This window comes from Dreissena polymorpha, chromosome 7 (genome assembly GCF_020536995.1).
Source record: "Dreissena polymorpha isolate Duluth1 chromosome 7, UMN_Dpol_1.0, whole genome shotgun sequence".
Taxonomy (NCBI): Eukaryota; Metazoa; Mollusca; class Bivalvia; order Myida; family Dreissenidae; genus Dreissena; species Dreissena polymorpha.
Genome location: NC_068361.1, coordinates 5,507,140 through 5,534,575, shown reverse-complemented (window position 1 = coordinate 5,534,575; position 27,436 = coordinate 5,507,140). Strand labels below are relative to the sequence as shown.

General features: G+C 34.5%; 2 protein-coding genes and 1 long non-coding RNA gene across 3 annotated transcripts in view; all 3 read left to right on the top strand.

The window, feature by feature from the left end:
- Positions 1 to 11,085, top strand: part of LOC127838159 (uncharacterized) — a 63,840-nt gene extending 52,755 nt beyond the window's left edge. Inside the window, exons 6-13 of the mRNA XM_052365737.1 lie at positions 7,018 to 7,731; positions 8,003 to 8,237; positions 8,397 to 8,717; positions 8,856 to 8,981; positions 9,362 to 9,404; positions 10,438 to 10,472; positions 10,809 to 10,848; positions 10,992 to 11,085. Coding sequence (XP_052221697.1) covers positions 7,018 to 7,731; positions 8,003 to 8,237; positions 8,397 to 8,717; positions 8,856 to 8,981; positions 9,362 to 9,404; positions 10,438 to 10,472; positions 10,809 to 10,848; positions 10,992 to 11,085 — 1,608 coding nt within the window. The remainder of the gene's footprint in view (positions 1 to 7,017; positions 7,732 to 8,002; positions 8,238 to 8,396; positions 8,718 to 8,855; positions 8,982 to 9,361; positions 9,405 to 10,437; positions 10,473 to 10,808; positions 10,849 to 10,991) is intronic.
- LOC127837766 (A disintegrin and metalloproteinase with thrombospondin motifs adt-1-like) lies at positions 960 to 6,707 on the top strand. Its single transcript, XM_052365134.1, has 4 exons — positions 960 to 1,812; positions 5,113 to 5,235; positions 5,469 to 5,879; positions 6,570 to 6,707. The coding sequence occupies exons 1-4, from the start codon at positions 1,467 to 1,469 to the stop codon at positions 6,578 to 6,580; spliced, it is 891 nt and encodes a 296-aa protein (XP_052221094.1). The 5' UTR covers positions 960 to 1,466; the 3' UTR covers positions 6,581 to 6,707.
- Positions 11,086 to 11,255: 170 nt separating the features above from the next.
- Positions 11,256 to 13,080, top strand: LOC127837769 (uncharacterized). Its single transcript, XR_008029460.1, has 2 exons — positions 11,256 to 11,767; positions 11,993 to 13,080. It is a non-coding gene; the product is annotated as an uncharacterized LOC127837769 (long non-coding RNA).
- The last annotated feature ends 14,356 nt before the right edge of the window (positions 13,081 to 27,436 follow it).

Sequence of the window (27,436 nt, the reverse complement as noted above, 5' to 3'; positions counted from 1 at the left end):
TACGTTTATAAACTAACATTGTTCTTATATTTTAATAGTAATACTTGATTCAAAAACTCGATGGACGGACGGACGGATGAACAGATGAATGGTACTGGATATTCTCTAACCTCCCTTGATTTGAATGTTTTGAATAAATGTAATTCACATGATATACTTCTTCTCGGTTTTGATGAACACAACAACTGTGTGAACATTGTTATTACTTATTAGTTTTAAAGCCGTTTTATGAACACGATATACATATACAACTGTTAACAAAGATACAATTAGACATGCATTAAGTAACATACTCGTATTCTATAAAAAGAAATCTTAATTACAATGTATTGACATTTGCTATGTGATATTAAAATAGTTTGGTGTCATTAAAACCATTAAGTGTTTCCCTCCATCCACTGAATTTGACGCGAGTTTTGGCAATTCGCTTTTCTTATAGGTTGATGTACGTTTTTCTCAAAGAGAGTGTTCATTACAGTCGTTAATGTCGACCACTGTGTCTTTTGCGAAATATATCTTTACAGAATCGATAAGTCATTTTTAAATTTTACAACTTGAAACCAAGCTTCATCGAAATTCATAAAGACTTAGTAAATATTTTATATTCCCATCTAGTTTTTACGTTAATGATGCTCATTGATAATCATTTAAATTGACGTATATTGATGTTGATAAATATGGTTTTTTTCTCAACAAGAGCTTAAGTTTCGGACTCATGTAGAGTTTTTCTGGTCGGTAAAGCCGGATCTTATTCTACACCACTAACAAATGAAGAATTTGTGTTGTTGAAAACTCATCCGTGATAAATTGCCAAATACGAAAACCACAACGCCTTCTTTTTATCTTTAGTTGGGGTACTTAAATCTGAATTCATCACTGCGTTATCACGCAACTTCCTTGTCAGCGCAAACGTCTTTAAGATCTTAAACAAGTACAGATAACTTTGAATCTCCATTCTAAAATTATTACAATGGATTTACAAACATCCGTTATTCAAATAGCATCATCGTCGCACCGGATATTAGTTACATAAAATGTATGGGCGTCAATTTCTATGATGTATATTTTCAGCTAAGATCAGTAACTGTTAACGAAATTGTGTTTTAAGGATCATACTATTATTCGTCTAAAACATTAAACATATTGATTATCGCTTTAACGGAAGTACACTTGTTTATCTTTCTTAACGATGTTTGATTTGTTGTTTATCATGCAGTTATCGAGATATACCAACGTATGGCAATGGGTATATATTTAACTAAATTTTGAGTGGTTTGATTTTAAATCATGTAAGTTAAGGTATAATTCAATCAGTATATAACGCTGCAAACGAAATATTCGAACTAATTATGTAATACTTCCCGTTTGATTATATGTGACAGTTAATGACACAAACACACACAGTGTATTTAAAACAATAACTGAGAATTTTCAGTTTTATTTTTGTTTACGAAACTGTCATTACAATGCATATAATATGGAGCATTTGGTTTGTTCTTCATGTTATATTCATCTGCACATTTATTGCTCAAATAAATTGTGACTGTTCTGATGGGAAAGGCAGATGTGAATGGATACCGTGGAAAAGTTGGAATTCATGTAGCACATCTTGCGGCGGAGGTCGTCAATCACGATTTAGGGACTTATGTTGTGCCACAGATTGGAGCTACGACGAATGCATTAATAAGTGCGGTCTTGTAGACCACAGTAGAGAATATAGAGATTGTAACAATTTGTGCTACAATGGTGGATCGTTTTGGAGCTCGCGCTGTATATGTCAGGACATAAATTATGGATCATGTTGTCTGTCAGGTAATCCTCTAACTTCATTACGTATTTATGGCATGTCCAGTGTCTTATATTGAAGTAAATAAACTATTATCATTCGATTAAAAAAATACGTTTCTACATTTATAGCAAAAAACAAAAATGGTTGATTTTAAGAAATACACGATTGTGTTCGATATAATATAGTTAATGATCGCACAAAATCAGAAGTGCGATTAAAATTGTATGCATCATTATTGTATCGGTCAACCTAAATACTAAGTATATTTATCCTACATGGTAGTAATAAATAATAAGGCCTCTATTGTTATGCTTTAATTAACGATGAGGCATACGCCCCTATGAAAATAGTTTTATCTGTTCAAACAATGCTTGCCATAAAATAGAATATCGACTAATGGCGAGTATAAAGGAGGGTTATTCATTAACGGGTGGTATGTTACCTTTACAGTAATAGCATTATGGACTTTTTAGTCCCATACTGGTGTCACCGAAGGAGACTATAGCTTTGCTATCCGTCCGTCAAGTTTGTCTGGCAATTGGTCTGTGTGTCCTTCAGTGCACTCATAAAAGAAAAAAAAGTTTTTTGCAAGAACTGAAGACATTCGGGCGATTTAATACACGGCCCGATTTTTTGTTCAACAGAGGACAATGATCATGTCGCTTTAACTACATATACCGGTAGAACGAATTATGTAATTACTCATAAGATATTATCAAGTTACTTTGTTTATGGATTCAGGTATATATTTTGTTCCTTCTTCTCTCTCGTTCTGTTCTTATGTTCTTCTTCTCGTCTTTCTGTTTGTCCGCGACTAATTGGTTTTTGATCAAGTGAAAAAGTTTTCAATAGTGGCACCACCACGAGCGAAAATGTATTTATGTTTTCACGAGTCAATACAAAATGCTATCTTTTTCATGTGTATACATTTGGGAATCAAGACATGTATATGAATTGGAAAAGATAACATGATTGATAATGTTACTATGAAAGCAATATCTGAAGGGGCACAGTAGTTATGAGCCTTTTTCGAATCGCGGTCGCAGGAAAATCCCGGCCAAACCCCAACTCCCATTACTTTTTACCCAGGGGTCAGTTCAAATTCCGTCTCCGTCACCGTCGCACATTTGCTCATAGCTACCATGTGTGTGAGTTTCAAGGTTCTAGTGCTAATAGTGTAGGAGGAGATAGTGGCCAGGACGGACGGACTGACGGCGGAGATAACCACATAATCCACACTTTTTCTTCGCAAAAGCGTGGGGACAATAAAAAAGCAAAACCCGGCTGTGTCAGCACGTAATAAGGAACGAATCTAGGCGAAAGAATAAACGCAACCAAACAGGTTGATACCAATTACACATTTCATTATTTCATTGATTATAAAACCATGTCAAATACAAGACAACTTATGTTTTGCTTTACAAATGTGTATTGTGTTTATTTTTAAGTGTTTTCTCTCGAAGTTTAGAACAACCAACGACGAAAGGCAAGCTATTAACTTGGTGTTTATTGCATGCGTCCCCATAGTTATGGGAACAAATATACGACTTTCACTTCTTTATATTGCATTGCACAACAGTTTGATGTGTGCTGCGTGGATGCAGTAGCGTGTATCCCCGTACATATCTTCGATGTTGTTATATTTTCAGCCTTCAGAGGCTGGTGGCGGTATTGTGTTGTTATTATTTTTTAAGAAATCTTGTTTAAGACCTTTCTTTTACTTAGATTCTTATACATTCTCTGTACTTATAAAGTTAACGGGTATGTTCATCAATTGAGAGTTCTGCAGGTTATACTGAATTTTTACAGACCATTATCTGACAAGCTGCCTCTTACTCTTTTATGTATGTTGACTTGGCAATGTGTATTAATGTGATTATAAGATTGGTGGTTTCGCCAAATAAATAACCTATGGACAGATTGATTGGGCTATCGGTCACTAGCCTTAAATAAAGGACCAACTAATTGTTTTTAATGAAAATTCAATACTGCTCCAGCAGCTGGAGTTTCACTTCTTTATATTGTAACTGGTAACTGATTGCTTCTAACAATAACCATTTAGAACATATACATTCATTAGCGTTGTGCTTTTGCTGGGAATTGATTTTCTATTGTAAATTGTTAGTTTCTTTTTTTTTACATGAGCTATGATTTTGAAATCCTATAGATTCAATTGCTGAACTAACAGATATTTAGTGTGGCATGTTTTGATCCCGGTATCAGTTTTCCATAGTTCGTATTTTACAAAAAATTATACATGCTTATCGATGTTAAGGCAACTTGTGTGATAACATCAAGGCAGGGAATCATATACCCAGTTAATACGCTATCGGTTAATGTCATTCAATTCCAACGATTTAACTCATCGGGCCATTCGACCGCTTCATTTCCATTTTCTTGACGAATATTTGTCATTATTTATCAAAAAAATGAAACAGTCAGTTGGATTTACGTGTTGACTATACTAAAATATTTCGCAACTGTACACAGTGCTTGCAACGGTACCTGCTCGTGGTTGCCATGGCAAAGCTGGACTTCCTGTAGTGCAACCTGTGGTGCGGGAACTCAGTCACGAACCAGATCTTTGTGCTGCAAGACTCCCTATCAAGAATGTCTTAAGAATTGTGGTCTAGTTGATGCTAGATATGAAAGTCAATATTGTAACAAAAATTGCTACAATGGCGGATATTTCTCGTCATGGCAAAGTGTTTGCCCAGACATATATTATGGACCATGTTGCCAGGAAGGTTTATCATTTTAATAAATATTATTATTTTTTTATTTTCACTTGCTGAATTGGGTCGATTGACAGCGATACAGTGTGTTGTTTGATTAAAGAAAATTGCGATCATCTTATTAGAAAATAAATTTACAACAAAAGTGTCTACTGATAGTTTCACTTTTCGAATAAATAGTTTTATTCAGGAATAGTCATTTGCAATACATATTTGGATAATTTATGCAGAAGAATAGCTAAAATGCAATAAATGAAACGGCTTACACCACACCAGGTTGCACAAAACTTTAACGGCCAGTTTAGGTAACAGTCTGTTAACTTCAGGCCCAAGTCAAATTAATTTTAAAAGAATGTTATTATCAAACTTGTTCAAATTATTCGAGCAAGCTTTCTTCGTTTACAAGTAACACATATATTAAGCGTTAACAGTTAAGTCACATATATCACTCGATCCAAAAATTAAAAGCTGTTTGCTTTATTATCCCGTTAAAGTTATGAGTAACCAGGCCCTAGAGGCCTAAATATTCAAAACTAGTTTGGAATTAAGTATGTGTGCTGTTGTTTTCGTTCAAAATAACTATTTCAGTTTGTCCAACTATCAACCAGTGTAACAACAGGAGCTGCTCTAATCCGTACAACACTATGTGTAAAGAATGTCATGAAGATAACCTGTTATTTAAGAGATGGAACGGCGATGCAGAATGCCAACGTACGTTACATTAATCGTTAAAATTTATGTTACGGTTTCTCAAATCAGTGAAACGTAAAGAATTTAATGGATCATATGTAGTGTTTGCAAACTTGATAAACTTTAAAAGCTCCACCAAGACCAATCAATATGTTTTCAACAATATAATTACTATAAATGTATATCAATAATTAAATTAGCAGTTGTTGTCTATTTAATTAAAACAAACGGTAAATGAACAATATATATTTAAGGCATGTGTGCGTGGAATAATCATTTTTGCTGGCCCGGAACATGTGGAAGTTATGGCCTGACTAAAGACTGCAAGTGTGATCATGGGTTTCTTAAAAGATTGATCGAAGACGACAGTGCAATTAATGCTGGAGAAACAACATGTCAGCCAAATACGAATCCTGATATTTCAACTTGTGATATGAAAGCCATTGGTTTGAATGGTGAAACGAAAAGTACTACGAGTCTGAACCTTCCAGCCGCATGTCAAAACCTTAAAGATGTTTACGGTAATTACCAGCCAGTCAGAATGGACTTTGTGATGGTTTCAGATTTCATAGTTTCCTATAACTCAACCAGACCATCATTTATTCGAGAGGAACATTTTGGTATCACTGATACGACAGTGAACGTGAAAATAAAAACAGTGCAAGGTAAACTATAGCACACAGCATACATACATCCGCAGCTTTTTTTCTTACAGGTTGTATGTTTGATTTAATGTCTTTGATGTGGAAGGTCAACTTCTTCAATTTCAACATTGTAACGAATTGACAAGCGAAAACATCTGGTTGTAGCATAAATGAAGACGTATATCATATATTTTAGGTTCTTATCTACATAAATCTTCACACATACAGCTTAGAGACGCATATCCCAACTCAAGTGTTACGCCGTCGCGATATGACTCTGGCAACATCAGCGTGAATGACATCGCGTACCATTTACAAAACGGAGAGGCGTACGATTTTTAAATACTTAGCTATATGCTACAATCCATATTGCATTCATCACAAAACCCCTAAGACACACTTTGGAAACAGTTCGATTTAAAACATTAGCGAAACTTGTGAGAAAAAAATAATATCATCAGACATATTAATATTGATTTGTTTACCAAATAACAGAACCATGTTTTGACGTTATCCGACTCTCGTCAATCTAACTTGATAAACTCAAATTTGTAACAAAAAATACAAAGTTTAATGGACATGTATTGTATTTGTATGAAATACTTCACGAATGTTACATTTAAAGAGCAGTATGTCAACGTACCAGATTATTTGTTAATGTTGTTTGGCTCTACATCATTTATAGCTCTAAATGAGTATCGTTCATTTCAGACTGTGTTTAGAATTTGAAGCAAAAGGCGGTGGATATTTGAAAAGCATTGATACAGGGTCCTCAACTTCAGGAACAGTTCCGTACACAAAAGTCGTGAAGCAAAGGGCGGTTTGTTACCGATATGATAATGCACCACCAGAACACTGTGCACATCTGGGAAGATGCTTACAAGAACCATTAGAAATATCTAATCGTATATCGAGAATTGGACTCACAAGACTATCTTTCAGTGGTTGGACCGACCCTGTTCCAAGCAGAGGACCAAATCATACAGCATCATCTATTGAAAGTTTCGAGATAATTGTAAATGAAGTGACTACTTCAAAAGAAATTCTGAAAGTGGATTATTCTAAACATATTTTTTCTACAAGAGTTAACGTCAGTACGAATCATGTTCAACTGAATTTGACAGCAGATTCACCAAGGCTTTATTGCATAACACTTGAGGTGAAAGATGTTGCAGACAACGTACGCCAAACAAGAAGATTTATATTATACGACAATACCAGCTACATTGAGGCGCAAAATGAAAAGTCCTTTAGATTTGATTCAGCGTCGCAAGAAACAAATTTTACCTGGCAGACACACCACAACAGTATTTGCCTGAGCTGGAAAGAGTATTTCGTTAACAAATTCTATCTCAATAACAAACTTCTAAATGCAATTGAGCCACACCCATCGGTTCCAATTACCGGTGTATATGAGCAATTAACCGGTCTTCTGCCAGTAAGCGGTACGCCGAACGTGCATGGAATAATACAATATAATATTTCTTGGAAAGTCAGGAACGGAGAGTTTGGACCAGAACATATCGTACCTAACTTTCAGAGTCAGAATTTCTGTATTGGACTGAACGTGAGCGATGGACAAGCATACGTCTTTAACGTTCGCCCAATTGATATTGTCAACAACACTTTCAACGAGTCCAGAATTGTTTACATTGACAGAACACCGCCTTTCGTCAGTAACGTAACTTTGACATTTGACAATTATAAAATCAACTATTTAAAACCTGTCATGGAAGCAGCGAGGCTGGTCGTCAAGTTACATGCATTCGATCCTCATAATGGTTTGGAGGAAATTCGATGGGTTTTCGAAACAGAAAAGACATCTAGCCTTCATGATAGTGTATCAATAAGATATACAGGAAGTGCGGACATTGTAAATATTAATATTTGCTTTTTAAACAAATTTTAGTTAATTTTATCAGATTTCAAAAAGAATGCAAATCACCAGACGAATTTTTCATTTAACACACTATTTATTTCAATATGATTAAAAAATAAAATAATATACAGTTATACACTTGTACACGGCCCAGATGTATGTAAACGAATTAAACATAGGAAGGAAACTTTTACCAACGTTAGTATTGAAAATACCCTACAAGTCATATGTTTTCGCAATTCTATTCATGTAAATATATTTAAAGGTACCGTGTATTCAAAGCTCTGATGTCTGCAACTGCCATGCAATAGGAGGATGTGAATACGTCAACGTCTCTTTACCACTAACCAAGCTTGCTGCGTCAGGCATTCATATAGGCCAATTCACAGGAAACTACTCACTGACTATAAAAGCCATCAACAAAGCTTTCTTAGCGACTTCAGAAACTTTAACAATATCAGTAGACACAACGATTCCACAGGCAGGATATATGAATACATGTAAGTAGATAAATAATGCACGCATGGTTTTGGTATTTTTGCACTGCGTTTAGATTTATTTTATTTCCTTTTCTTTTAACTAATGTAACAATGAACGTTATTTTTTAGAACTTTACCAGACACAATGTTGATGTTGATATATGATGCATTTTTGTGTAGACTTAACAGCAAAAAACAACGAATCAAGAGTCAATTTGCAATGGGGTGGATTCGAAGATAAGGAAAGCGGCATATCATTCAGCAGGATATTTTTAAGTGATCATTGTCTAGAGAAAAATGAAGCAGCATTCGATTCAACATTAGTTCCATATGTGAACGAAATAAATGCAGCTAATGGATCGATCGAGATTTCAAGGGATTTCGTGGGAAGCCGCATCGTTACTGTCGTTGCTTATAATGGAGCTCTTGCGGCCTCAATTCCAGTTTGTTCGGATGCTATTACTGGATTGAATTTCTGGGAAAGTCAAACGGTTGCACTTGGTAATGCTTTCTGCACCTTTAATGTCATTATAGATATAAGCTATACTTTTAAGAACACGTTTTTTTTATTACGGCGGAGTTAGAAAGTACATCGCCATTTCAGAAATGAATCATTCTAGGTTTACGTTAAACTTTCAGATCACTCGATGACGGGGTCCCCAACAATAACTATAGCTGTCGCATCCTCTCTTTGTGGCTTAGCTGTACTTGGTGTTGTTGCTTTAACTGTTGTCATCTTTATCCGAAGAAAAAGAGCAAATGAAGGTAAGACCTTCATATTTGTTGCCAATGTATGAAGTAAAGTAAAGGTTTAAAGTTATAGAAAATTCACAACAAAATACTCGTACTTATTCCGAAAAACTCGATATCGGAATGAAAAACATGAAAAAGATGTGTGTTAATGGTGCTTGTATTTGAGGTTTAAGAACATTTTTCAGTTTGAACTGCATATTATTCGATCAAAGCGAACCTCAGAATAAAGGTACAAATGTTTGGAAACGGAATGTGAATTTTATGAAAACTGTGGTTAAGAAACAAACCAATGATCAATATTTTCCATGAACATCAATGTATTACACACATTGTAAATGATGCTAAAACCGGCGAGCTTATCTGAATCTTTTTTCAATGTTTACGTTTTGCAGAGTCAGATGACCGCGTCTTTGAACAACGGTCAGTTGTATATCAGTAAGTTTTTTTCTAGATATGAGCCGTGCTATGTGAAAAAAGGGTTTAATGCATGTGCGTAAAGTGTCATTCCATATTAGTCTGTGCAGCTCACACAGGCTAATTAGAGACGACACTTTCCGCCTAAACTAGCTTTTTTGCCAAGAAGAGACTTTCCTGAAACGAAAAAGATCATAAATGCGAAAAGTATCGTCCCTGATTAGTCTGTGTGGACTGCACAGGCTAATCTGGGACGACACTTTACGCACATGCATTAGACCCATAGCACGGCCCATATCGAGGTTAATTGTTCCTGCTTGTGTTAATGTAAGAAGTTATGTATGATTTGTACACATAAAACAAAGTGACAAACCACTTGCAACAAAAACGTTAACTCCGACCTTCTTTATTTACTGCAAGTGACCCATTGTCAAAAATTTAAAATGGGATAACACACGACAGAAACAAAAAAATCAAATTAATACAACTGGTGTCATCGACTTAATGTGATCTTAGGTTATTTGCTCTTCAACGCAGCTACGCTGAAGGTAGAAGCATAAACTGCACTAAGTTTGTAGAGTGAAAACTTCCATATGTCTTAAGCAATGCAATCGAAACTTGAACATGTTCATACTCACGAAAAGAAAATGTGCAACACAATTTCCATGCGCAGTAATAAACTCGTTTCTTTGTTTACACAGGCCTAAATAAAATGTTGTAATTGTATGGATAGAACTACTTCTACATGTTTCATCCATTTTAAATTAAACGCCATCAACATGACGTGTAGATATTCATGACATAATTTTCACACACAGTGATTTTCTTACATGGTTTCTATGCGTTGCGGTTGAAATGTCATGTTTTAATCAAGTATTTAAAACAAAGTAAGTTACTACTAGCCTCATAGCATCGCAATTGAAAGGCAACATCTCTCAACTTGTTTATTTAACTTCTAATTTAGTCACAATACTTATACTGGCAAACATATATTTTATTTAATACTATTTGACAAATATTGACGCCATTCGATGTTGTGTTTTTTACAATGCAGGGGCGTTATGAACCAATCGAATGGTCAACATGAAGGTAAGTTGCTCGTTCACCTTAAAAAAATAGTTATTTGTACATACATACACATACAGAACAACTGTTTTCACAATTATACTTTATAAATACCTAGCCGTTTTTAAAAGTATTTCATTTCCCTCATTTAAAAAAGCACTAACAACGTGTATTACCATTATTGTCTGTACCTGCGTCGTAAGTTGTTCCTTTGTTGTTTCATTTCTTAACCACATCCTTAATGTCCCAAAATATGTTGGCATTACTAGTGTTTGATACTCATTTGGAAAATCAATGAACCTTAGCATTGAATAAGCACATACTAACTAGTATATCTTTACGTTTTTTTTTAATTTTAAGGAGATGAACACCTTTACGAAAAGTGTGACACACATCGCGCGTGAGTTAAAAGTTAAAACTCATAGAAAATAAGTGCGTTTAATTGAAATTCTATGTATTTGTTTTCGATGATCATTAAATGTTAACGTTACCTTGTACACGCGCTTTACCAGATGGTGTCAATATATTATCCGTTTTTTGCAGTTCAAACCGGCTTTCATACGAAATGGACCAAATAACGCCGCATGCAGAAATGCCGTGTGAGTTACATTTAAAGTTAATTTTAGCAGTATTTTAGCACTTTATATTTCACTTTAGAGAAAAGACATGACTTAGAATAAAAATACAAATCCATACAAAATAAAATAATTGTTTAAACAACAAATATGAAGTATAACATGTTTAAATCACTGTTTATTACAAAATACGCATAACAGTAATAAATGATTTATGTCTCTTTAAACAAGAACAAGTATTTCTCTCTGTCTAGAGTTTCTGAAATTTCATATTTTTCTATAATATATCTTCATTATTTGCTATATCTTTTCAGATTCTACTACGTAAGTATAAAGAACAATCCATTCGTAAACATTGTACCGACTATCTCGTAGAATGCACTCTTACAAATTTCATTATCAACACATAAATATAACCAATACCTTTCATAGCAGATGCAACCTTGTCCACACTTTACAGTCACAAAACCAGTATGACATATTACGAGTACGTGTGCGCAGTGTGTACAATAGACGACCAGAAAAACATAATACAATTCTTGAAATTACACAGATAAAGGGATTTTTTCTCATAAAACACTTATCTATGAAATATTTTATAAATGCTTGGTTCTTGTATATATTATTTTGTAAATGTGGTTACTGTTGTTTTCCAAATATTGATAAAACTATCTATAAAAGCCTGTCGGTTTTGTAGCAATACCAGTAACCTCACCAGACGGAGTGTAGATACTGTTAATACAGGTGATCAATATATATAATCTATTATTTCATTTAAAATTAATAGGAAAACTATATATTTAAATAAATAATTGTACTTCTGGCATCTCAATGCTCGTAATAAGATAATTACAAAGTTACGCCTTATAATCTGAATACAAAACTGAACCACTGTTCCGTTGTTACCAAGTAACCGATACCTTGTTAAATGACTTATGTGCTTTATTACAATATTTTATAATTTTGCAGATACTAAAAGGCTGCAGCATAACGAAAATGTGTACCAAAACGTCTTCTAAACGAAGGTTTTCTAATAAAGTTTAGTGACGACCAAGGTCGTTAAAATACCCTATTATTTTTTAATCGCTTAGTGAATGTTACAGAAACAAATTTTGTGACATTTCAATAATGGGCATAATTGTTTAAGATGCAATTTTAAAATTCATAATATAATAGAACTACCTAAAATTTGCGTTTTTGTATTTCTATAATTATGAGACCACAGAGGAACACACGTTTAAAACTGTCTTGCCCTATGCAATACACATTTCAAATGGTACTTTATTCTTTCTGGAATAACGTCTAATTAATATTGTGTTTGTCTTTAAAAAAAACTTCTAGATGTGTTTATGTAATCGTTTCAATAAATGAACAATATGATAATCTGGTTCCTTATGCGTCAACATTTTTACAAACTTAAGACACTGTTAAAACACAATTTTAATGTGTTCGTATGCAAAAGTACTCTTATCAATATGTTTTAGTTTTAGTTTAGTTTATTTCACAAGTTCCAAAAGGTAAAAAAAAACACGAGGACAACATATTTACAAGCAATAAATGGCCCGACAGCGCTTACAAAGTATATGATAATAAACATATACATGCAGGTGGTAAAAGAAAAAAAAACAGAAAAAAAATCGTTTCAATACATGAGAGCATATATATATCAACTTGTAACGTGTATAATGTCATCGTTGTCTTTGAATCTAAACTTTGTTTCCTTTTTGTAACCACAAAGTCTCGTAGTATTTTCACCAGGCTATTGCTAATTTGGGACTTCTACTTTTCTCTGTAATGTCTTAAATATAACCTTAACCTTCCTCAACTGTAAAATAACATCCTTCTATAATCCATTGTAACAGCTGAGTAGCTTTTAAAACTCCAAAGATCACCTTCTCCCTCACCTTTATATTTGTTTTAGTTTTTCTCTGACGGATTTCCCAATGTTTCATAAAACTGTGTAATTACATAATTTATATATGCTCACCTGTTGTCACTATACATGTATGTTCATGGCAGTATGTGACCTGTGAATATAATAAAGATGTCTTATTGTTTTTGTTCTTGTGTTGTGTAAAAGAAATATGTGTTCGTTAGATTTATTGGAAAGTACCTTTTTGTAGAACAATATCTGATGTTTACTTCATAAAAACCAAATTATTGAGAACTCTAAAAAAAGCAGCTTGGTGAATAGTATCGTTGTGATAACATTGATATAACTTTATATTAATATATTATGTTACTTTAAAACATTGAAATGTCTCAACAAAAATGTAACAATGTTATGAAATTTTATGTTTTATAACAGGCCCCGAATGTTTTGTGAGTTTTTATTCTGTTGGAACGATATTAATAACGATAAATTATTTACATGCATAAATTTTATGAGACACAAAGACGCAAATTAGGGCATGGTTTATTGGAATGACTTGATTTTTTTTCAATAATTAGGCAATGTCTTAAAATAAGCTTTGACGCATCCTGCTGTATGAAAAGGTACATTGCATACGCATAGAAGTGTAAAGGGTTACTGCATATTTCAGAACCTTTATTTTAATCTTATAATATAATTATGCATATTGAAAGCTCATGAAAGCTCATGAACTTACGCTAGGTTTAGGTCGGAGCTTACTATTACCAGCATATTCTATAAGTCGATATATATTAACTATTTCTAAGTTAAGCCTCTTCCCATTAAAATCTTATTAATAAAGACGACATGTTCTTCTTACCTAAAACGCGTATTGATCACAATACACAGCTTTCATTTACCGTAGTTAAATGTTTCATTTAGCCTGCAAGAACGTTTAGTCGCAAAACAGTATTTTCACAAACCTTACTTCTCGTGTCCTAATATGCAACAAAGGACGCTAAGGGGCAATGATTATATTTTCCCAAAATAGCAATATGCGTGCGCGCTGCTAATTTTTACCCAAAATGGCGTTCGGCACAAAAAATACGCCTGTGTGAGAATTGTATTATTCTGACTTCCTCTGTGACAGTCGTCTTACCATTTGCAACAGTTTAAATTTTAAAAACGGTCAATGAAAAAAAAACTCAACTTATTATAATTTTTAACAACCATATTTGTCTAAATGTGCACAATATTATCTTTTTAGGGGAATATAAAGACGAATTCGAACTGGTAGCTTAATAATGGTTGTTTAAAGTCTAAACTCTTAGCTAGAGGCGTCGCAAATCTTTCGATTGGATAATTGCAATGTTTGTTTCTCTTTAGATAAACAAAAACCATATGTCCTTAAATCGGGTCGAACACGCTTTAAAAATAAAGCTCTTGAAAGCTTACGAGTGGTTTCCATTAGCTTGAAATTGATTTAAATAACATGGAATGAACACAATCACCGGTATAGTTTTGTTCGGTGTGTTAAGATTTGTCAGCAGCAACTTTGACACGAAAGGGCCACAACTCGATCGAGGTAATGTTGGCAGTAGCACGTGTTGTTACCCTTTACCTAGCATACATTCGAAAGATTGCATTTTTTGTATCCTAGATTTTGCAGGATTAGTAAACATTCAAAATAATAACTTGAAAAGTATGATCATTACTTCCCTTTAACTAAATTGTATTTGTATAAAGCGTCAATACGAGTTAATTGATCTTATCTTGCTGATGTAAGAACAGATTCTTTTCACTTGAAGTCAAATGCGTTTTTTGACTAATTGTCTTTGTATGAACGTATGTACGTATGTATGTATGTATGTATTTATTTATAAACAAACAGTAGCAAACAGTTTTCCATGAGAAGCTCATTTTAAGCAAGGTACTGCATTTCAACGTTTTACAAATGATTTATCACGTCCAAAGCCTCAAGACAACAGAACATTTTATAGGTTAGCATTCTTGGACAAACTGTTCTATAAATTAAACGTTTTGTGCACCTGGACCTTGCAGGAAATCTTACGTTTCCCATCCCCCACTCCATCCCGCAACCCGCAAACCTTCACATGCACCTATGAAGTCAATGAGTTTGTGTGTGTTCATTTCTTGTTTTGAAATCAAGAACATTAGCCCAACAATGACGAAACATTTCTATACATCTTGTTAAATATGTTTTCTAATGATTGCATTTCTGCAACATCGCAAGTGTTTTCGCGTCAAAACGGATGGACATTTTCGATTTAAAACCTTATAAGTTAGCATGGTAGCATAGAAATGTATCATGCTTATTTACACTATTATGATTCTTTTTACGTGGTTGAACCAGTACTAAACGCCGTAAGAGCAACGAACGCGGCCACAGACCAATTGTTATATAGTAAATATGTTAAACGATGATGGCGTCGCTTTGCACATAGCTATGAAACTCACTGGTTATTAAAAAATAGCATGATGACTCATCAAGAAGAGGACGTAAGAAGGAAAGGATCAATTGTTTACTGAAATGAGCCTTGCTCGGTGAAAAGGGGATTTAACCCTTTGCATGCTGGGAAATTTGTCGTATGCTAAAATGTCGTCTGCAGAATTTCTAAAATTAGCATTTTGTTCGAATTTTTTCAAAGAATACTTTCAGAATAGCAAACAGTTTGGATCCTGATGAGACCTCATCTGGATCCAAACTGTTTGCAAAGGCCTTCAAAATTCGGTTCCCGCACTGAAAAGGTTAAAACATGTGCGTTACATGTCGTCCCTGATAAGCCTGTGTAGTCCGCACACGCTAAGCTGGGACCACACTTTTCAATTTAACTGGATTTTTACTAAGAAGAGACTCTCTGTAAACGAAAAATAATCATAAAAGCGGAAACTTTACGCATCTGACTTAAACCATCTTTTCACAGAGCACGGCCAAAATATAAACATGTTGTAGAGATTTATTGTAAAGCAATACATCTTAATTCGCATGGATCTACATTTTGTAAATTAAGATGTTGATTTTCTGTTTTTACGTACGACAGCAGGACGATATGAAGTTTAACACGTTGAACAATCTAGTTGTATTCTTGTTATCAAAGGATCATCTTTAAGATATAAATGTCATGTTTTATTTGATCACCCTTTGTATAGCGACTTAACATATGTCCTCTGTAAAAACTATTCACTTATTTATCCGAACTTCTTTAGTTTATCTGTATATTATAATTTAAAGGTTCGTTTCTTTAATAGTGACATGAAAAAAATTATTGCCAAAATAATCGTTAACCTTTTATTGAGAATATAGTTCATTGATTAATTGTAAATATCTACTATTAACAAATACTAGCATTTTCTATCAAATATTCTAATTAGTATTATGTGTGTTGTTGTTTTTTGTTCTTGGTGTTCTTTTATTTTTATTTTATTACCATTTTGATTTGTGATAAAACGTCAAAAATAAAACAATCTACCCCCAAAATAACTTGCAAACCCCGATACCTACTGAGCGCTATGCGGACAGCATATATGTCAGTCATTTAAAAGGTACTCTAATTTCTATATTACATGCTCTTTATTTCCATTTTTCAGTGATTTGGCATACATACAGTATAATGCAAATATACAATCACATACATAAACATATAGTTATATAGTATTTACATAAACATTATTTACATCTGAATACTATGGGTAAGTAGATTCATTAAACGTCTGTTTGTGTTTTAGCACAATACTGTAAGTTTGACGTAATACACATATGAATGAAAGTACTTATTCGTCTGGTTGTTTCATCTTTGCAGGTGTTTTCCGCTGCAAGCAGTAATGTCACTACATCATATGGGTTAGTATCGGGAAGGATGTCACATTCCCGTAGTTATGAAATTCTACATGCTCTCAGTATTTTGCAAGAGGCGATGGCACGAATGTCGCTGTCTAGAGCTTTGAGACCACAGTGTCTGCAATAATGTCCGGGAGTCTGTTCCATGTGTTCACTGGGACATGCGCAGCTGACAAAGCTTCCGTTGTTTCAAGAGGTGTGCTCGGCGCGGCCCAGAAGCGAGCATCGCTGATGTGGGGGTAAACGACTCGAAATCACGCAAATTCTTCATCCCCTGTGACGCGTACTGCCCATCGCTCCGTGTGATAATGGCGGATCGCATTTTTGCTACACGTTTTATGTCAGTTTAGGCGGAATTAGATCGGATTCACAATGAACTGTTAACAGTTTACAAGGTTATACTTTTCCATAAGTGCGCATATGTCCGGTACAAATCCTTTCAAAGGCAAAGGATTCATACGTGGCAGGTTTGCGGATGGGTTGCAGCAGAATTGTGCAAACTGCTATTAAATAAACATTTAATAAACATACATTTACTCTAGTACATCAATTCCATAGTTCTTTGATACAGTAAAGCTCCTCTGCCTTAAATAACTACAGAACTTCTTACTTATATGCGTGTAACATTTGAAAATATTGAAAATCGAATTGATAAAATAACAACAAAGTAATAGTTTAGACTGATGGTGGCTCTGAAGTAATCGAAATCGCTGCATTAATCCGAGTACGTAGTTTATGTTCATAGAAACTTAAATAATATTCATCAGCAAAACGAGCTTGCGAATGTTATCAATTACATGCATGTAATTACCTATAACTATTATTTTTATTATATTAAAATACCGGCGGAATAAACGGTACCTAGTTATAATTCTTTTTATTAAGAATAAAGGAACTCAAAAAGATGTCAAATATTTACGAAATTTATTGAGATCTACCTGTTTCATCTTCATTTTTTAACTGTTGCACAATGAACACAGTATAAATAAATCCATAATTACAATATTTACAAGTTTAATGCAAAACAATTCCTTTGAATAACAACATTTCTAGCTTTAATTATTTACATGTTATTAGCTCTCTTGGACGAATAGCTAGGGCAGTATTTCCGTAGATTAAGATTCGCAGACACGGACAGCTATTAAACTTGAGCATTCATAGACAGCAATCGGGTAACCAGCAAAATTTAAACAAAAATACTTATATTAAGTAAAAAAAACTCATAACTTTCTAGATGGTTTCAAAGCTTTTATCATTAGTCATGTTTAAATATATATTTCGGATAGTATGCGTATATTTGCAAGACCAATTCTATTTTTTATGGATTCAGTATCTTTAATGTCTATACTTTTTTACATTTAAACGCCTTTAATTACGGATAAGACGGATTGTAAACGTGTTATACATCATCAACATAAACAAAAAACAACAACAACAACAACAACAATGTCGTAATTAACGTGTTTTCTACTTTATTCATCGCATAGTTTGAAGTTAACCTTACGAGATGCTCCATTAGTACGTACTAATTACTGCAGAAAAAGATGTCAATTTCTGTTTTGCAGACGACATGAATAATGAAAGAAACGCTGTAGCCGCCAATTGCTTAATTAGAATTTCCTACAGTCTGTCAAATGTTAAGACTTACTTAGTTATTAAGTATTTTTCTCTATTATCTGACTCACTGACTCACGCGTTTGCATTTCACGCTCCCCTTTAAGTCACCAACGTTTTAAACAAGTAAATTAACTACAAACGCTTCAATATTGTTGTCTGTATCATGCTCAATTTACGACACCCGAAAACCAGTCTAGTTGCCTGACTGGTGGTCTCGAGTTTCGTTTGAAAGTTGACAGACAAGCGGTCGTGTATTGAAACCCGTCAAATTAATAACGACTATTGTTGTCGTTATGAGGCATAAACAAAATATGGTATTGTTTTAAATGACACGTTGTGAAACGAATGCTAGACAAACTTTTACTTTCCGGAAATTTGGCGGAGGGAAGACCGGATGGCATATTAATTGTTTCACTACAGTTCCACATGTCAATGCAATACAATCCTATTTTTAAAGCGGAATGTCAATATCTACATTTGTTTTTGCACTGAGCGATTGGATTGGATATTCTCAGGGTGCCAGTATAGATCATACAAGCGTGTGTGAGTCAGTTAGGGGTTGTCCCCGCGGAAATGGGATTTGCTTCTTAGACAAATGTCGCTGCCAATAATTATCTTAAGACTAATGATCCATTAGGATGGCTACCGTACATCCGTGGTTCGATCCTAAACGTACAGCTTAGCCAGTATCTAAACTAATTGAAGTCAATTTACAGTCTGATGTACTTTCAACTTTAAAATAAAGACCACACGAATCTAAACATAGTTAATATTTCTGCTACTTACACGACATGCGAAAACATTTCGTTGTTATATTGTCAATAATCAAATAGAAAAATTACATAAAAAGTTGTTCAATGATGTACAATTGTCGCGGTATTTTATCAGTCGTGTATATTGAATCCAACGCATGACAATGCACTTTTTATGCTCCCCCAAAATTTTTGGGGGAAGCATATAGTCGCCGCTTCGTCTGTCCGTGTTTCCTTCCGTCCGTGCACATTTTTTGTCCGGGCTATTTTAAATAAAGTGATCAAATGGTACCATAAAGTTCTTATTTCAAATATAGGGATCAAATGGTCGAATATAGTTCTTATTTCAAATATCATGGTCAAATGGTCGAATATAGTTCTTATTTTAAATTTAGAGATCAAGCTGTCAAGTATAGTTCTTATTTCAAATATAGTGGTAAAATTGTCAAGTATAGTTCTTGTTTCAATTGCAAAACAACACTCTGTTCATGTAAACGTCTGTTCAGGTTTTATGCTTTTTGCTGCCCATCAGTAACTAAGGGTTGAAAATGAAGCCTAGAAAACTTGAATCTAGTAAGAAAAGTCTTAAATTAAATATAACTTTATTAGGTACCACAAATGCGTTAAAATATGTAACTAAGTGATGAAGGGATAAATAATAAACGCCAATAATACAATCTGGTCACGACAAGCAGATATCCGAACAGGCGTATCCGTAGGTTCCCATCCTAACTCGACTGGTTTAAAACAAAAGGTCTCAATCCGTACACGAAGATAATGCGAAGCAGTCGAGTGACGAGGTGCTAATATATGCTTCTATTCGGCTTTTAAGAAAACCAATGGCTTACTCGATTAACCCCACTCAAGCTAAATCACAGTGAGTATAATCCGACCGCAAGAATTAAACGGGTATTGTGTAAGTGTAAATGATGATCGCGATAACCATCTTTGAAATCGTCCCATCTACAGCCGAGAGATAAACCCCGGTTTTGAAAACCAGGAGATCGGGTGTGATTTGGGGATGGTATTAATCGGGACAAGATTGAAATCTGTTTTTCACGACTTTAAAAACGCATGAATTGGCATAATTCTTGTATATGATAAGCCTATTGGTGTTTTTGTAAAACTATAGTGTAAAAAAGTCATAAGAAAGGTTGGCCGAGTCTACATCATTTGTTCATTAAGCTAAGTGATAGGTATTGTGGTGTAGTAACAGTCACCTCTCGGATAGACAGACTGATCAAGAAAGTTACAGATTAACAAACTTGTTAAAAAATACTTGGAAAATGTAAAGAGCATCGTAAATGTATATCGACGGTAAATACGTTGATATATTTCACAAATAGTTAAGTATAATGAAATGGTTTACTGATACGTAACGAAGTCTCGTTTTTATAAACGCAAAATGAAATAGTTGTATTATAATAATTATACATGTACTATTGAGACAACAAGTCCATGGAACACGTGTAGTAGGCTGCGGAAAATCTGTAGTAGTAAACATATTTATGAGTGAAATAAACATGATATACATATATCTGTATTCATGCTATGTATCGATAAAGGAACTTTCGTGTACTAAACAATTCGAAGCTATCTGTGTAGGCGACAGCTCAAATCCCACTGGAGGCGTATTTTAAAACATATATCTAGCGAAAATTGTTTTCCTAGATTGTATCAATATAAAATCGTTACTTAGTACGTGCCTGCTAGAAAATAGGAGATATGCATGGTTTAACACTTTCCCCATTAGAAGCAAAGTAAAAATTGATATGTGCAAACAGCATAAAACCAGAACAGCCTGCGACAAACTCGCAGTCTGTTCAGGTTTTATTTTGTTTGCTGCTCATCAGTATCTAAGGTTTGAAATGAAGGTGTTTATGCAATGTGCGGTACGCACAGGCTAATCAGGGACGACACTTTCCGCTTTTAGGATATTTTTCGTTTCAAAAAAGCCTCTTCTAAGCAAAAATCAAGTTTATGCGAAAATTGTCGTTGCTGACTGCACAGGCTAATCTGGTACGAAACTTTACGCATACGCACTAAACACTTTTTTCACAGACCACAGCTCATATATGTAATGTGTAACGGGAGGTACATAAAATTGATATGCAAAAATTAGTTCAATGAATTCGTATGTTCCAGTTTACCACGGCTATCGAAAAGAAGGAATGGCACAGGCGGTTAAAGACGGCGCGTTCATTTTGAAGCAAAAACCACGAGCTCGAAACCAGGCCCGAATGTATTTATGTGTCTTGTTCTGAGAAAACTGGGCTTAATTCATGTGCGTAAAGTGTCGTCCCAGATTAGCCTGTGCAGTCCGCACAGGCTAATCAGGGACGACACTTTCCGCTTTATTGGTATTTTTAGTTTAAATGAAGTCCCTCCTTACCGAAAATCAAGTTTAGGCGGAAAGTGTCGTCCCTGATAAGCCTGTGCGGACTGCACAGGCTAATCTGGAACGACACTTTACGCACATGCATTATGACCAGCTTTCACAGAACAAGACACTATTAATAGTCTTAAGTAAGTTTTTACAGTATACGCTTCAGCTCATATTGTTCATATTGCAATAACACATTATAAAGTTTAATTGTAAAAGTATACAAAAGCTTTTTATTTATTTTTTTTGTACGACATAATCAACTTTAACACATTGAAATAAGTAAATTTAAGTAATTGACGCAGGTCAATAATTTTTAAACCAGGCTTGAGAAGTATTAAGAAATATTAGTCAGCAATAGAAACATGGTTTCAAGATGTTCTTAAATGACACGACCGTAATTCCCGGGTGTTAAATTCAATTAAAAATCTTGAGAAAGTTTAGCACAATAAGAACTGATTATGTGTGGTTTTATATAATACATTAGTAAATTTTAATCAATTTTATACTTAGAATAAATGTACAGCTATAATTAAAAGATTGATGGAATGTCAGTTATCTATCTTCTTGAAAACCAGCTATATTTCGTACTAAACACAACTGATCGATCTTTTTGAATACCAGGGATCTAACTTCTTGAATATAAGTGATATATCTAATTAAATATAAATGATCCATCTTCTTGAATACCATTATACCAGAGATCTATCTTATTGAATACCAGTGATACATCTTCTTAAATATAAGTGATCAATCTTCTTGAATACCAGGGATCTATCTTATTGAATACCAGTGATCCATCTACTTAAATATAAATTATCAATCTTCTGGAATATTATTGACCGAACTTCTTGAAATAACAAATGATTGATCCTCTTGAATATCAGTGAAATTAAGTGACAAATCTTGAAAACCCATGATCTTCTTTAACACCACTGATCCATCTTCTTGAGTATAAATGATCAATCTTCTTGAATACCAGGGATCTATTATTGACTACCAGTGATCCATCTTTTTGAGTATAAATGATCAATCTTTTTAATACTAGCGATATATCTTCCTGAATACCATGGATCTATCTTCTTGAATATAAATAACCACTCTTCTTGAATAACGGATTATTGACTGCCACATGAATGATTCCAACTTGTTTTTTGTTTTTTTTTTATTTTTCATAATCATTGTAATTGTTATCAATACTTCTCTTTTTCATTTAAACCAATACTGTTGTTATGTTATTGGACGTGCTTTTAAAATTGTGCCGCGTTTTGCGAAAACGGGTCTTATGTCTTAGGAGTTCCGAGTTCCTACATGTTCTCTTATTTTTCATAATCTTTGTAATTGTTATCAAGACTTTTTTTCATTTATGCGAATACTTTCGTCATGTTATTGGACGTGCTTTTAAAACTAAGCCACGTATTGCGAAAACGGGTCTTATGTCTTAGGAGTTCCGACAAGCCTGCCATTCGCCTTTTGAAATTTGAAATTACACAACTTTTGAAACTGTATAATTAATTTTGATGCTATTGTGTTATATATCATGGGCTAAACTCTTAAACTGTATTGCATTATGTCATTATGCTATGTATTATGAGCCGAGGCCTTGATTTACTCAATAAACTGTTCTGTTCTGTTCAATAGGGATCTATCTTCTTAAATACCAGAGATCCATCTTCTTGAATATATATGATCAATCTTTTTGAATACCAGTGATCGATTTCATGAATATAAATGATTAATCTTCTTGAATACCAGGGATCAATCTAATTTAATACCAGTGATCCATCCTCTTGAATATTAATGAAAAATCTTCTGGAATATAATTGACCGAACTTCTTGAATATCAGTGATCTTTCTTCGTGAATACCAGTGATATTTCTTAATGAATACCAATGATCTTTCTTCTTGAATTCCAGTGGTCTTTATTCTTGAATAATAGCGATCGATCTTCCTTAACACCAGGAATTCAATACCACATATCGATGTTTTTAATATCAGTCATCGATCTTCGTGAATAACGGTGATCTATCTCCACGAATCCTAGAGAATTATGATCTTAACCCATTCATGCCAAGCGTCCTGAAAAAAGGACATTGCAAACAGTGTAGACCCAGATGAAACGCCGCATAATGCGGCGTCTCATCTGGGTCTGCGCTGTTTGCTTAAAGAAATTTCTGTAAGAAATATTCTAAATATAGAAATAAATATACCAGACACCCCTACTTTTGGAAATAAATTGATCATCTTTTGGAAGGATGGGAGAGTCCATTGGGCATAAATGGGTTAAAAACTAGAGAATGATCTTCTTGAATGCATCTGTACGATCTTCTTACATTCTATATATCGATTTTCTTGAATGTCACTTATCTAAGTTCAGAAAAGTAACGTCTCTATTTTCCGGCTCATCAGAGGTTCGGTCCCGGTTTGGTCAACCGTGTCGTATAACGTGTCGTATTTTTTAAATATAGACTCCCTCTCATCAAAAAGTCTCTTACATGTGTCATCACGAAGATATATGATACAAACGGCTGAAGTATATTGACACTATTTTTCTGCAGGTTTTAAAGGGACGGATTCATATCATTGGTTTGTTAAAAAACAGTATTTCTGTAAATCGTAGTTTTAAAAAATAGACTTTATAAAACGTTCGAATACGATCTGTTATTTCATGTGGTTTTTATCAAATTCTATTGATCATAGTTTTCAAAAATATTGTTTTTAATACAATTGTATCTTCATTTTATACCTAATTCTTACTTGTTGTGAAGCAGTCAAAGCACATATAAATAATAAATTCGTCAGTATTAGTATTGACGCATTTAAAACAGTAGTTTTCCCCATCGAATAAGTTTGCGCTAATCATCTTAGCATGAAATATCCATTAGCTATCTTGATAACCATCGTTTATAAACTGTTGTATGCATGGCTTAAGATATCTCTCATATTAGCAAAGAATAGTTCAGATTAGTGACGAACATTTCCGATATGACATGACAATCATCAACCATTTATGAAGTCATTAACGGAATAATTTAAAAACGGTAAATCCATGAACCATCAAATTAAATGCGTTTTTCTATAGTGTTTTGTTTATATTTATAAGTTGGGTGGCTAAATACGCCTGAAAATGAATAAAAAAGTGACCAGTGACAGTTCTCTGTATTCGAGATAGTTAGTTTTTACTTCACGTACCGTTGGACAGAACATTTATGTCAGCCCGGCTTTGGCATTGAACCCCATATTACGTTCGCTGTTGGATTTAAATTTCTGACGCATAAGCGAGTGGCAGGTGTTCATCTTCATGCAATCTACCTTCTCATGTTCAACCAAATCATCATCATCATCATGATTACATTATCAACAACAAAATTGCTAGTATATGTTATAAAAAAAGTATATAATGCGTTTGAAATAATAGGTGCATGGTGTTGATGATGACCGTAACAATGATGATAATGTAAAGAATATCACAATGATTATAATTATTTAAAAAAAATGATGCTAATAATTATGCCATCACGCTCCTGCTGATGATGATCAATATGATAATGATAACCATGCTGATTATAAAGCATGCATACAAAAAAATTAATGTTATAATAAAAGTTTATTATGAAACTGATATGTTATCAACGCAAACGATCTCAAATTGCTCTCCTTTCTAAGTGTTCTTGGTTAACCGGTTAATAACCGGTTGCGGCAAAAGGTTAACCGGTTAATTTTTAGTGTGTAACTTCTTTGAACCGTAATAATAATGTTCAAGATTATTATGCTGCCAGTGATTATGTTGATAACTATTTGATTCATTTGCAAAATGATAAAAGGGAGGTTGTAATGATAATATATTTAGTTGTTGCTGTTTCTGTTGCTGTTCCTGATGATGATAATAAGAAGGAAAAGGACGACGGCGATGGTGATGGCTTGATGATGTGAATAATTATGATGATTACAATTTTATTCATTTGCAAAATGATGGTAGGGGTTATAATGATGATGTTTTTTGTTGTTGCTGTTGTTGTTCCTATTAGTGAGGAGGAGAAGGACGACGACGATGGTGTTGACGATGTCTGGTTCGGATGACAGTTTATCTTTGCCCCATGTATATTTCGAATGTAGCGCATTTGTATGCCAGCAAGTTATTATTATTAAAAACCGTATACACAAAATGTCCTGCGTTTTTTCAGCAGATAGAATCTAAGCATTCTATGTCTTGTTCATCGGTTTCATTCCGAAGGAAATGTAAATGATGCTTTATGCCAAGACTTATTGTACTTCTTAATTTAATGATAAATAAAATAGCATAGGAGCGGGAAAACAACTTACGAACCCGCCTTCACCATGTACACGTTGTCATCAGTCGTGTTAAAGCACCGTTTTAATTGAGTTCCTCCCCTGACAAATAAAATATTTAAACGTTCTGAGCGATGCAGTTGTCGCGGTGTTGGGACGCATTGGGATCGCTAACTGTCTTTTTAATGCATCAGTGAATGCATTGAAATTGATCCGCTTTCCATGGCAGTGTCATAATTTGCAATTAAACTTTATTTTCGAAACCTCACTCTCTGTTTATGAAATTTCATATGTGATCAGCGTACCGTACTGCTTAACGATCTCTAACCATTACATTCGCGATATTTTATTCATTAGGTTAATTATATTTTCTACAATGCTGTTAATATTTCATTAGTACATGAGTTTGCATTTAACGGTCATTAAATTGAAACGTGTTCTCTTCTCTGTTGCGTGTTTTTTATTATTGTAATGATGGGACGTTTATATTTCAACGTGAGCCTTCGATAAATAAACAGGACCAAGGTGGGGTAAGTGGTAAGTATCCCCGCCTGTCATGCGGAAGACCGGGGTTCGATTCCCCGTCGGGGAGCAAGTTTTGAGGTCGCCGTGGTATTATGAATAAGGTGTCTGCCTAGCGACCGTGCGGTCATGGGTTCGATCATCACTGTGGGAGTGTCCTTTAGATTTCCTCCAAAGACGCCAAGTACTGGGTTTAGGCCCAGGAAACGGACTCGAGAGCGTTTCAATAAGTCTTTGCTATTCAGCTACAATAAATAGGTCTAAACTAAAGGTGAGGTTGGGCGACACAGCTACAATAAATAGGGCTAAACTAAAGGTGAGGTTGGGCGACACAGCTACAATAAATAGGGCTAAACTAAGGGTGAGGTTGGGCGACACAGCTACATTAAATAGGGCTAAACTAAAGGTGAGGTTGGGCGACACAGCTTCAATAAATAGGGCTAAACTAAAGGTGAGGTTGGGCGACACAGCTACAATAAATAGGGCTAAACTCAAGGTGAGGTTGGGCGACACAGCTACAATAAATAGGGCTAAACTAAAGGTGAGGTTGGGCGACACAGCTACAATAAATAGGGCTAAACTAAAGGTGAGGTTGGGCGACACAGCTTCAATAAATAGGGCTAAACTAAAGGTGAGGTTGGGCGACACAGCTACAATAAATAGGGCTAAACTAAAGGTGAGGTTGGGCGACACAGCTTCAATAAATAGGGCTAAACTAAAGGTGAGGTTGGGCGACACAGCTACAATAAATAGGGCTAAACTAAAGGTGAGGTTGGGCGACACAGCTACAATAAATAGGGCTAAACTAAAGGTGAGGTTGGGCGACACAGCTTCAATAAATAGGGCTAAACGAAAGGTGAGGTTGGGCGACACAGCTACAATAAATAGGGCTAAACTAAAGGTGAGGTTGGGCGACACAGCTACAATAAATAGGGCTAAACTAAAGGTGAGGTTGGGCGACACAAAAACCTGTCTAACGCCTATGGCATTACATTACAACATCTAAGGCGGGGACCCCAGTTGTATTCGAGTGTATGTCATTTTGTTGTGTGCCTATATAAGACGCTCGATTGCTATGGTGTAGGAACATCTCGGCGACAATATGATTTATGTGATGGTACAAATTGATATTCTTTTT

Excerpts from the sequence above, each read along its gene's own strand:
- LOC127837766 (XM_052365134.1), top strand. The coding sequence starts at position 1,467 with ATGCATATAATATGGAGCATTTGGTTTGTTCTTCATGTTATATTCATC. Across the intron at positions 1,813-5,112 it reads TGGATCATGTTGTCTGTCAG|TTTGTCCAACTATCAACCAG; the intron begins GTAATCCTCTAA and ends TAACTATTTCAG. Across the intron at positions 5,236-5,468 it reads CGGCGATGCAGAATGCCAAC|GCATGTGTGCGTGGAATAAT; the intron begins GTACGTTACATT and ends TATATATTTAAG.